At 40.6% G+C, this 12,530-nt stretch overlaps 1 protein-coding gene across 2 annotated transcripts; it reads left to right on the top strand.

Moving 5' to 3' along the window:
• The first annotated feature begins 273 nt into the window (after nucleotides 1-273).
• Nucleotides 274-11,959, top strand: prps1b (phosphoribosyl pyrophosphate synthetase 1B). Of its 2 annotated transcripts, none has more exons than XM_080416286.1 (7): nucleotides 274-613; nucleotides 2,980-3,169; nucleotides 4,070-4,168; nucleotides 6,045-6,169; nucleotides 7,344-7,517; nucleotides 8,372-8,531; nucleotides 9,381-11,959. In XM_080416286.1, the coding sequence occupies exons 1-7, from the start codon at nucleotides 492-494 to the stop codon at nucleotides 9,471-9,473; spliced, it is 963 nt and encodes a 320-aa protein (XP_080272412.1). In that variant the 5' UTR covers nucleotides 274-491; the 3' UTR covers nucleotides 9,474-11,959. The 2 variants fall into 2 exon arrangements, with proteins under 2 accessions (XP_080272412.1, XP_080272413.1); XM_080416287.1 differs by having other exon boundaries at nucleotides 275-613; nucleotides 2,980-3,163.
• The last annotated feature ends 571 nt before the right edge of the window (nucleotides 11,960-12,530 follow it).

Here is a 12,530-nt window from a genome sequence, read left to right as displayed (position 1 = left end):
GTGGGGAAAAAGGTATTTAAAAACCACAAAACAAAGGGTATTTATTAGAATAAATAGTATATTACATAATTAAATATTCTTATTTTTTTTCACCAGGAGCTTGGATGGCTTGATTCTAGGCTTAAAATGTGAAAAATGAATGGGCTTTTGATTTGTGGAACCACAAAATGGCCGCCACTGCTATTCCTTCCAATCTTTTCTTTTGGGGCTTGTTTTCATAGACCTGGTTGCTTGCTTACTTCTCTCACAGAATCTGGCAACCCTGGCCACGCAGGGCTAAGTGCGCATGCGCGGTGCCGAGGGACATAATGGTGGATAGGTAGGGAAAACACATTTAGCTACGAACGATCGCAGCCATCATCAACACAACAACACACCCAATCCACTGCACTTCTGAGCCGTCTGATCGGTCCTCTCTCCTCTTACCAAACCGGCTTTTCCTCAGCTCGTACCCGGGGAACCGAACCGACGCCCTGGACCGTCCTCCCAAGATGCCCAACATCAAGATCTTCAGCGGCAGCTCGCATCCGGACCTGTCCCAGAAGATAGCCGACCGCCTGGGGCTGGAGCTGGGCAAGGTCGTCACCAAGAAGTTCAGCAACCAAGAGACATGGTGAGGAGGGTTCCGTTAGCCTTGGATCAAGACGATCATAAATGTGGGGTTTTTTTAATCGATTTTGACATTTTTGATATCTTAAGTAAAAGTCAGACTCTGATCAAATACAATCTATGATAGTCTTGATCCGAGGCTACTGAGGTTCGATACATGTTTGAAACGTGGCGCGATCTTGTTTGGAATTGGATCTATACTGCGCCAATTCTATTTGGGTTTGTGATTAATTAGAAACGCGTGGTGTCATGGTGAATTCAGCCCCGCAGGCAGCGGTGCATGGTGGGACTTGTAGTCAGCTGATCGTATAAAGTAACTAAGTACATTTACTCAAGTAAGAACAGTTTTGAGGTATTTGTTTTACTTTACTGGAGTTTTTCCCATTTTCAGTACTTCTTTAACTTCTACTGGACTACATCTCAGAGGCAAATGTTGTACTTTCACTCCACTACAATTATTTGAAAACTTTAGTTGCTTTGTAGATTTGTATTATTATTACAAAACATACATTAACCACTTCAGCCCTACATTTAGGCCATTTGAAAATAGCCACGCATTGTGAGCATGTAGATCTGCAATTTTCAAAAGATTAAAAATTCTGTATTATAAGTACTTTTACTTTAAGTACATTTTGATACCAATGCTTTTGTACTTTTACTCTGTAAATTTTGAATTCCGGACTTTTACTTGTAACAGTATTTCTGCAGTATTGATACTTTTACTTAAAAAATGGGAGTACCTTTTCCCACCACTGCTTGTAGTCCACACCCCACATGCATGGCAGAGAACGCATGCTTGCTGGGATGATAAGGCTGCGTGGCCGTGGTTCTCTCTATGATGTGAGACTTTTCTGTCCGATTTGACACATAAAGATACAATCTGCAACTTATTTAATGAATACAGCGTTATTTTAAGCACTCTGTAGGCCTAATAATACAATATAACTACATCTGCACATGCAGTGGTTGGAGGTGGTCTCCCTATACTCTTTCATTGAGCAACTTTAATTAGGCCCTGGTGTTGACTGTCGAGTAGGATGTACTGGCTAATGATACAATACATCAGACTTATTGCCTAAAGTGCTTTTCTGAGTACTCAAAGACGTTAATTTGTACTGTCTGAATCTCATAAACTATACTGTATACTAGTGTATAAGGTGGTGTGCTGTGCAGTCAAAGTTATTCAACTGCAAATTAGGCTAAATTGAAAATTCACTTTCGGCTGTTTGCAATAAATGAATCAAACCAGAACAATTTAAATGGCTCAACACAGCTCCAAATTCAACTCAAAATGCCACATTCAATGACTACTGCAGTCTCAAAATTGTTTAACCCCATGGCAAGCATCTTTAGTACTTAGTAGAGCACCATGTTGTCAGCTGCACTTCCATATTATTCCAAAAGGATGCTTTAAACTCACTTTTCATGCTTTCTTTCCTCTACAATTTTGTTGTGCGTCTGAGTGATTTACAAGTTGCAATTCACATTTACAAGTCTCTGTCAGTCCCGTCTCAACCGTGTGTGTGTGTGTGTGTGTGTGTGTGTGTGTGATTTACTTCCATGTATAAAGTTGGCATGTTATGCCATTATTTTTATATATTTTTTCAGATACATTTTCAACATACATGAATATAACCATAATTATTATTATATAAGGTCAAACACTGCACTCGGTCAAAAATGAAATGTTTTATTGGGGAATGGGGATCCATAGAATTTTCCCTGGGAGCCATATACAAGACCACCCGGGGAGACCCATTGCATTGAAAACCTAGCAACATCGCTGCCTTTGCTGTTATGAACCTGCAGTAAGCATGATGCATAGCCAAACACCAGCTTCTTGCAGTATTCCTGAGGAATGTTAGCCATTCCTCAAGGACTAAGATTTATGGGGATACCCTCTAAGTTGCTTGCGGCTAGGGACCCCCCACCACCACACGTTTCTCACTTTTTGCCGCATGTCGTAGCAAGTTGGCTATTTGGTCCAAAATGTTAAAGTAAATATTTGTAAAACTGTCATAAGTAAAGTATACATGATAAGAACATGATTGAACGTTTCACAATTAAGGTCTAATATTTCTACAGTTTCTACAAAACCATTTTGAGCATGAACAAGAAGATGAAGGGTCAGTTTAAGTCTGATAATGACTTTACTTTACATTTTTCAGATATATATATTTTGTACAAAATGGCTAATTTTACATCGAGGTGCCCACTCTTCCTTAGTGCCCACTCTTCTTTGTATCCGTAGCAACACCTAAAGGTTCCATTAGCTTCTATTTACTCGGTGCCTCATCTGTTTCTGGTCCTGTCGACGGCGTGTGGTACCTCCTAAAGTGTTTGTTTTCTCTCTCCCTCCTCCCGGCACAGTGTGGAGATCGGCGAGAGCGTCCGCGGGGAGGACGTGTACATCGTTCAGAGCGGCTGCGGGGAGATCAATGACAACCTGATGGAGCTGCTCATCATGATCAACGCCTGTAAGATCGCCTCGGCCTCCCGGGTCACGGCCGTCATCCCCTGTTTCCCGTACGCCCGACAAGACAAGAAGGACAAGGTGGGGGTATGGAGCATCTGTCTAATTACTTACTTCTCGTCTCATTTGACCATCCTGCATCCACTGACCCGCCTGCCGCCATCATGTTCCGCCATGTTCCACCGCCGCCAAGTTGGACCGGGAATGTTTGCTGCTTTGTTTTCTCGTTTTGTTTGTCCGTTTGTCCCTTGGATGATGACCGTTGCCATTTCATTACATCTTGTGTCGCAGCCCGGCCTGTGTTGAAGTCATTTGTTCCTCAGTCCCATACAGGGATGGGTATCGTTACTTAGGATATCGATGCTTCTCGATATCCGGTTCTTATCAATTCCCCATTTTGGCAAAAGAAGAAAAAGAGGTCAAATGTAGAGGTGACAAAAATATCTTCATTATTTTAAGCATCAACTGACGTGAATACGATTTACTATTAATAGTACAAACTGTATATTAGTACCTGAGATAGAGCTAGTGCTGAAACGTTTTGTCCTGAAAATAAATTGTCAACTATTAACAACAGTTGACAATTTATAATTAGTAATTGTGAAAATGTAATGAATAGTAACCTCATATGTTTATTCCATGACAACACAATGGAAAGCAGTAGCAGTTAAAGCATGTTTATAGGAAACCTACTGCCATTTTTGTTGGTACCCGGCATTTTGGATTTCGCTCCTACTTGGAACCGAATTGTGATACCCTACACCATGACTTCATGTTTTCATAAATTGGAATGCCTGAGAATGTGACTGTCAAACTCTGTATACAATACACCAGATTGGCTACAGCTGTGAATCTAGATTGTAGTTCTACCAGAGCTAAAGGTACAGTAGCAGTGTATTTTAGATGTTTTTATTTTTTATTTAAATGAGCCATGTGTGTGCTTTGATGACGCCTCTCCATGTAACTGAGATCTGGTTTTCGTTGCAGAGTCGTGCTCCCATCTCTGCCAAACTGGTGGCCAACATGCTGTCAGTTTCTGGTGCGGACCACATCATCACTATGGACCTGCACGCATCACAGATACAGGTACACTGGAATACAATACTATAGCACATGATCCCTATAGACCTAAAAGTATCACAGATACAGGTGTGATACAATACATCTTCATCACTATAGACCTGCATGCATCACAGATTCAGGTACAATACGACAGCACATTGATTCGCAGTCCCATTGCGCTGTATGTTCTCAAGTATTTATGATCTACAACAGTGTTTCCCAAGCTGGGGTCTGGCCCCCTAAGATCACCACTTGTTGCACAAAATCATAACTTGCTTTTGTCCTCTGTATGCTCTCAAAGGGCTATCAGTCCCATCTTGTCATCTATCATCGTGTAACTTAAACATGGCTGACTCTCACATGTAACATCATTATGTAGTACAGGAATAACATTGTTATAAAATGTGTAACCACTTTCAACCTGGTGTCCTTGTTTTGGACATGCCATTATATTGGTACAAATATTCCAAGCTGCTACGATGCGGCACGTTGTGACTTGTGAGCTTGTACATCTGCTATTTTCTCCATTTGTTAGATGACTAAATATATAAGTCTTAACCCATTAAGACCTGATACGCATCTGTGTCTATTTTGATTTGAGCTAAAAAGCATTATTTTACACTTTGGGCTATTAAAAAATAGCAGATATACAAGCTCATTGCCGCACTATGAGCTTGTAGATCTGCTATTTTTGAAAAATTGTGAAAATGTGTGCAAATCTTTGTATGTATGTATGTATGTTAGAGATGCGCGGATGGGTTTTTTTTGTCACCCAAATCCGCGTTAACAAGTTCATTATCCATCCGCCATCCACCCGCGGTAATTATATCATCGTATTTATAGATCCGCACCAACCGCACCAAATAATTGTTATTTTCCTGACGTTAGTTTTCTTATAAACAATGTTACTCACCACTGTCGCGATGCAGTGACTGTATACAATCCACAACCATGGTAACAACAAGCGCACGTCTTCATTGAGTTACTTTCGCTTTCAACCACTTTGTTGCCATGTCGGCTTTTTATAAGCTTTTTATAAGCGACTTTTGGGCTTGTTTGGCACTTGTTTTGTTTTGGGCTTGTTTTCATAGACCTGGCTGCTTATTTCTCTCGCAAGTTGTCGCAACCTGGCAACACTGGCTGGCTGCAAAGCAACATGTAGTGAGCGGCTATTTTGTGCCTGGTGTAAAATGACGTAATATTAAAATACTACAAACGCACACACGGTGAAATGTAGTGCTTTTAAAAGCTATTAAAGGCCTATAGATTGATATCATTAATTTAATTCCTGCATTATTTCACCCGCGGTTTATCCAATATTAATTAATAATTATATTTGATTGACCCAAATCCACCCAAACTGCGGTTAACTGCGGCAACCGCGGCTAAAACCGCGATCCGCGCATCTCTTATGTATGTATGTGTATATATATATATATATGTGTGTGTATATATATATATATATGTGTGTGTATGTATATATATATATATATATATATATATATATATATATATATATATATATATATATATATATATATATATATATATATATATATATATATATATATATATATGAGTTTTTTTTTGTGAACATTTTTAACTCCAATCTTTGCTTCTGGGGGGGGGTCCTTGGAACAAAATATTTTGATGGGGGTCCACGCCCCAAATACATATAATTTTGGGGGTCCTTGACATAAAAAGATTGAGCACCACTGATATTGAAACATACGTTTTTCAGAAAACTGTTGAGATTTAGGAGACCTGTAGAATTGGCTTCAGGTCTTAATGGGTTAAGTGGTTAATGTGTCCGGGGTGTCTCTGGTTTTGTCAGATAGGTTGGGATTGGGGAACAACCACTGCCTCAGCGTGTTTGAACTCTCATAATGCATCTCCTCAGGGTTTCTTTGACATCCCGGTAGACAACCTGTATGCAGAACCTGCCGTGCTCAAATGGATCAAAGAGAACATCCCAGAGTGGAAGACCTGCACCATCGTCTCCCCCGACGCAGGTGGAGCCAAGCGGTACGCACAGCAGAGCCTCTTCAATCAGACTACACCGTCAAATCCTCAGTGTTGTTAAATGTGCTGTAGTGACAACATTCAGCCACTAGATGTTGCTCTCTCCATATCACAACACTCTGTTGCATTATTTCCCTGAGGCAACACTTTCAATGTATTTTTTACTTTGCTCTGAAATGGGTAGCCGTCTATAAGATGGTCTGTGTGACTGTCCGTTGCTTGAGAAATCGGTTCCAAACCTTGTAGGCACGCTTCTGTGGCCACAGAAGGCATTTTTTTTTAAAGTATTTAACTTGAATTTTATAATAGGAGTCAATGGGGCTGTGATTTGGCTGAAATGTGTGATTCCAAATTTGGAGTCATACGATATGTCATAGATCAGGGTCTTCAACTGGGGTCCGGGACCCCTAGAGTGTCCTCAGAGATACTGAACCCTGGCATCCCTATTCTGGGGGGAACAATAGCCGGAAATAGTCCATTTACAAGCTCTGTAGATCGGCTATTTCGGCAAAGCGGTTTGGTGTACTTAAATGTCTGAAAACACACATTTAACATGAATCCAATATGTAATGGGGGGTCCCTGCTTCATCTCTGTCTCAGCTAAGGGGTCCTTGGCCTGAAAAACATTGAAGACCCATGTCATAGATGACTGATGGCACAGGCTGGTCACAACAAGTCCAAGATCCACACAGCTTGTGTCCCCAAAAAACAAATAATTCCCTAGATTCATTTTGTTTGCACCATTATAACACGGTGCCTGCCTGCCAGTGAAAACTGAAGCAACATAGATAATGGCCACGGTCTGTTTACAGATGTACATTTTGGGACCAAAGGAATTCTTAACCTAAAGAAAAAGCTCTGTGGATGTAATCGTTTCATATTATTAATCTACAGAAGAATGTTATCAATATCACCTTTAACTCAGAGTGTACAAATGTAACCAAATGTTTACTGGTAAAAAGAAAATCCTTGATTCCTAGCCTTGATTCAAAATTCAATTCCAAAGTATTTATGGTGATGCTGAGGTACGTAACATCACCATATATACATTGGAATAGAATCTTGAGTCAAACTTGTCTTACTTGGCTGGTATCGGGGCTTACTTCTCTCTGCTGTCGGTGTAAATGGAACCACGCTGTTGCCATAACAAACATGTTGTCCGTTTTCCCCCTGGCAGGGTCACCTCGATAGCGGACAGGCTGAATGTGGACTTTGCCCTCATCCACAAGGAGAGGAAAAAGGCCAACGAGGTGGACCGCATGGTTCTGGTCGGGGACGTGACGGATCGCGTGGCCATCCTGGTGGATGACATGGCCGACACCTGCGGAACCATCTGCCACGCTGCCGACAAGTGAGCCTGCTCACATGATCCTCAAATATGTTTTTTAATTATTATTATTATACATGCATTTTTGGCCTGTTAATGGCCTTGTGTTGCTTCTAGGGCTACAGCTATTGATTTTCTTAGTGTTATTAGTATTCTACAAATTACTTTTCCAATTAATCGAGAAACACGATTTTTGAGTGAATGAACGACTTGAAAACATTATCTTTGATTTTTTATAATAGACTTATTGATTAGTCTGATTAATCACTTAAGCCCTATTTAGATTGCGGGAATAGACAATCAAAGTTAGTGTTTTCCCCCATATCGATACTTTTTTATTAAATTTGATTATTCTATATAATTGATTAAATCAATTATTATCACGATTTTTTTAACCCATTTTTTTCACCCAGTGCCAATTTCCTATGTAATCCTGGGCGCTACACTCCCTCTGCCAGCCTAGGGAGAGCCTAGAGCCGAGCTCATGCCTCCTTCAATGCATGAGAGCTAGCAAGCCGCTTCTTTTCACCTGACGGGGGGAGTTTCTCTGGTTAGACGTAGTGCGTGGAAGGAACGCGTTATTCCAACCAGTTCCTTTCCCCTCCATCAGGCGCCCCGGCTGACCAGGGGGAGGCAGTATAGAGACCAGGATTACTGCATGTTTTTGAGAGGGTACCTACCCTAGGGGACACGGGGAGAACATGCAAACTCCACAATCAATTATTCAATTATTTAGACTAACTGTTGCATCCCTAGTTACTTTGTACATGATGTAAATCTATGATCAGTGCAACTTCTAAAACATTATTGTACTTGTTCAGAAACTAACAGTGATGATTAGACATGACAAACTTTGCTCTTTCGCCCCTTTTTTTTAGACTAATTTCGGCCGGAGCCACCAAGGTGTACGCCATCCTGACCCATGGCATCTTCTCTGGACCGGCCATCTCTCGCATCAACAACGCCTGCTTTGAAGCTGTGGTGGTGACCAACACCATCCCCCAGGAGGAGAAGATGAAGCACTGCCCCAAGATCCAGGTCAGCATTCACTGGTCACTTGACCCCCTGCAAACGCAACCCTACTGTGGGTCACTCACTGTATAATGTATAGTCAAGTTTAGGAGTCCATCAGTTAATCAAACTAATCGATGTAATCATTGTAAATAATTATCGTTATAGGAAAATTCCCCCCCTTTTTTTTATTAACTCTTTCAGTGCCAATGAAATAAAAAAATTATTGCGAACTTTGCCAGATCTTTTTTTTGTTTTTTCAAAGAAAATAAAAAGTGCTTAGGAAGCGAGATACAGCCTTTTTCAGTTTTAGGTTAAACAAAGAGTGGATGGAGCTGCAAATCTTCAGATAATGATATCTTGGGTTCTGAACACTTTTTTCAACAAAAAAAAACAAACTTTTTTTTATTTATTTTTTTTTATTTTTTTAAACTCGGGATTTCTCGTTCTGGCACTGAGGGTATAACCCAAAAACTCGGGATAACTCGGGGTGTGGCACTGAGAGAGTTAAAAGAAAACAAAAAGTAAATAGCAAATGGTAGATCTATACAAGCTCTCAACTCATCGCGGTGTGACACTGTTGTACGACACAGTATGAAATTAGGGCTTAAATTGTTAATCAGACTAATTGATTTAGTAAATTAAAAAAAATCTAAATTTGATTTATATTTATTATTTTCAGTTTGTTATCATTATTCATTAATCGAAAAAAGTAAAGAAAATTGTTGATAGTTGCAGCCCCAGTCATGTTGAGCTGAGCTGTAGTACTGTTGGTAGTTGTAATAGTTTTGGTACTAGTGCGTGGCTGGATTCAAATCAAGTTTTTATTATACCTGTATGTTTACGACGTCCTCTGTCCTCTTCCTTTGCCCCCAGGTCATCGACATCTCCATGATCCTGGCAGAGGCCATCCGCAGAACCCACAACGGCGAGTCTGTGTCCTACCTCTTCAGCCACGTCCCCTTGTAACACCTAGCGTCCACCTGGCACCAAAAAATAACCACAGGAGGGATGTATCCCCTCCTGCCCCCCCCCCTGTAACACCTAGTGTCCTGCTGTTCCACCAAAAAATAACCACAAGAGGGATGTATCCCCCCCGCGCCCGCCCACCCACAAACACAACCATAATGAAAGCTCTGCCGATGACTAACCATGAAGATAATGATGGAACCCTCCTGTCTGTTACTAACACTGAATGCCGTTCACTTTATTCTCCTTGAAGCAGTGGTCCCTCAAGTCTGGGACAAGTGGGGTGCGGTGTGAGCCCCATATAGGGGTCCTTATGTTAACTGTAAATGGCCAACCTACGAGCTCACAATGCGTCACAGGTGTGCGACGCGTTGTGAGCTTGTAGATCGTCTGTTTTCAACGCGCGCCGGAGCGTAAATTAGGCCTCACATCAGAGAATGCCAAGTCACAAGAAGTGTTGTGAGCTTCGGCCACCCCTCGCTGCCTTTGCGCGACACACGAAGCAATGTACAGCCTCAGAGTTAAAATAACGCTGAGCATTTTACAGTGTAGATTACAGTCCCAGAGATTAAAAAAACAAAACAAATTTAAAATGGGGGATCATGGTCTAATAGATTTCAAGCTGCGGGTCCTTGAAATACAATTTAAAAAATCACTGGTTTGGGACACCAATACAAACCGAGATGGAGCAACCGAATTTAGGCCCGGCTTTAATAATTGATTTGTGAATGGGTGAACATGTCTCTCTATCCACTGTGAACTTTTCTTCCATGACATTTAAAAGATACAGAGTTTCGTCCTTAATCATTTCACGTTGGCAGGTGTAAATCTGAAGCTCTGGGCATAACTTTTTACGGAGCTCACTATATATAACAAGGTTCCTCTGCCGTGGTCGGGAGAAGCCATCTGGTAAAGACGTAACCGAAAGGGTGAGCACCTGATAAGTCTTGGCACCTCAATATAAAATTGGCTATTTCTTCCAAACAATTTTTAAAATAATAAATGTGTGGTTTGGAAAATGGTCTGAAACGAGTCTTGTGTACATGATTACATGTACATGCTTAACATTTGACATTTAAGGCCTAATATTTCAACAACCATGCTTTACATAACTTCAAGTTCAGACCATTTTCCAAAGCATACATTTGCTTTTTCAATTTTTTGAAGATTCATTTTTTTTCCAATTTCACATTGAGGTGCCCTGATTTCTCGGGTGACTCTCGCTCTTCCAGTATCCGGTAAAGATATGTAAAAGCTGTTACAAGGTTTGGACTATGTTACAACGACCGTGCAAGCAGTCCTCAGTTCAGGTTTTATTTAGTTATTTTGTGTCGCTTGCCGTTTTCTTTCTTTCTTTTTTTGCCGCATCTGTTTTGAAAGGTGTAAAATGGCTCGTTAATTAAAATTGAATTGAGTAATGAGCTGTTGGTTTACAAATGCCACTGAAAATCCTCTCAACCAAAGTGTGCCTCAGCAGTCTGAACGAAAATGACTTTGTCTGTTGGACAATAAAGGACGATATCCACCCTCTCCAAGCCCTTTCCCTGTCCCAAAGTGTTGTCTTTACAATTTAGGCATTTACAGACCCTCTTATCCAGAGCGTCGTACAAGTACGACCGACCTCTTGTGTCCCGTGGTCGGCCTTGGCCCTGTTCAAAAGCAAGAAAATGTACAAATTAATTTTGGCTATGTTGATGCAAAACTACAACTGAATAATGTACCATATAGCAGGGCTAAAATTACAAAAGGAAAACCCTTTTCCTCTAGTTCTCAGAATGATTTTCTGCAACTCTGCCTGGCCCAATTTAAAAAGCGAAATAATTAATCTCCGCGTGATCAGAGAAAAACATAGAAAGTTATAACAGAAAAGTAATATGACTTATTTTTTCTACTGGATAAAGAGCTTTCTCTTGTCTAGACATATCATATCACGTTGTTTCATTTGACTGTTGAGGTGCACTTGATGAGTGGTCTTGCTCAGTGTACGAGGTTTGTGCTTCAAGGTTCCTGGCTGAAGTTATCGTCGCTGTCGGGTGGAAACCTTGTAGGTTCAATATTTATAAAACCCACAGACAGGCCTTTTCACTTAAAGAAAAAACGTTGTGAGCTTGTAGAGCGGCTACTTTTTTGCTACATTTGTGTGACACTATTGCGTGAAATACGGCGTTAATTTACAAAAACTAAAGTTGAAATATGGAGGTTTCTACCCGACAGCAACATTCTATTCTTTCCCTTTTAGGGGGCTCTGTTGGGGTCTCTGCAGGCTGGAGCGTCCTTTAAAATGTTTAACTGCTATAATTTTTTGTCCCTCCATACATTTATATAAATGTCTGGACAAATGACTTGTCATATAATGTGCATATTCCAAACCTGACTGTGTTTACTTTTTTCAGTAGGGTGAATGAATGCGCCAAATACCCGAGTGTAGAATGTGTTCTTAAATAAACATTGTGAAAATTGACAAATAAATATGCTTGAATTCTGAATAGTGACTACGGTGATGGACTGCACAGTGCACAACGTATCTGAAAGCACGGTGAAAAGGTGGTTAGAAATGGAATAAAGTGGTTAATTAGCTTCAGCTTGCAGGCATGAATGCAAACTTGTCACCTTTTGGTGAATTTTTTTTTTTTTTATGATTTTGTAACCCCTTTTCACCCGGTGCCAATTTTCTAAGTGATCCTGGGCGCTACACTCCCCTAATTCTTCAAGTCTTCAATAGCTCTACATTGACCAGTGAATACAGCAGCATTCTAGCCAGACAGACAGGATATACCTCGTCTCTCTATCAGCAGGGGAAGGTCTATCCCAGTCCCGAATTAATGGCTATACAGTCTTATCAATACAGTCTATCAACAATGATTGCTTGGATGGATATACTGTATGCACAGTCTTATCAACAATGAATATATGAATGAAGATATATAATATGAATCTACTACAGTCTCAGTCTGAATATATGAAAGGCTATGTAGGCTACAGCCTGTCAAGTGAATATGCAAATGAGTTTTTGTGTACAGTTTATCAACAGAACTTACAACAGTATCTGGATAAATA

The sequence above is a fragment of the Gymnoscopelus braueri genome, assembly GCF_963280865.1.
Source record: "Gymnoscopelus braueri genome assembly, chromosome: 20".
Lineage (NCBI taxonomy): Eukaryota > Metazoa > Chordata > Actinopteri > Myctophiformes > Myctophidae > Gymnoscopelus > Gymnoscopelus braueri.
The sequence above is the reverse complement of the archived record's forward strand: the minus strand, read 5'-3'. Positions and strand labels throughout refer to the sequence as shown.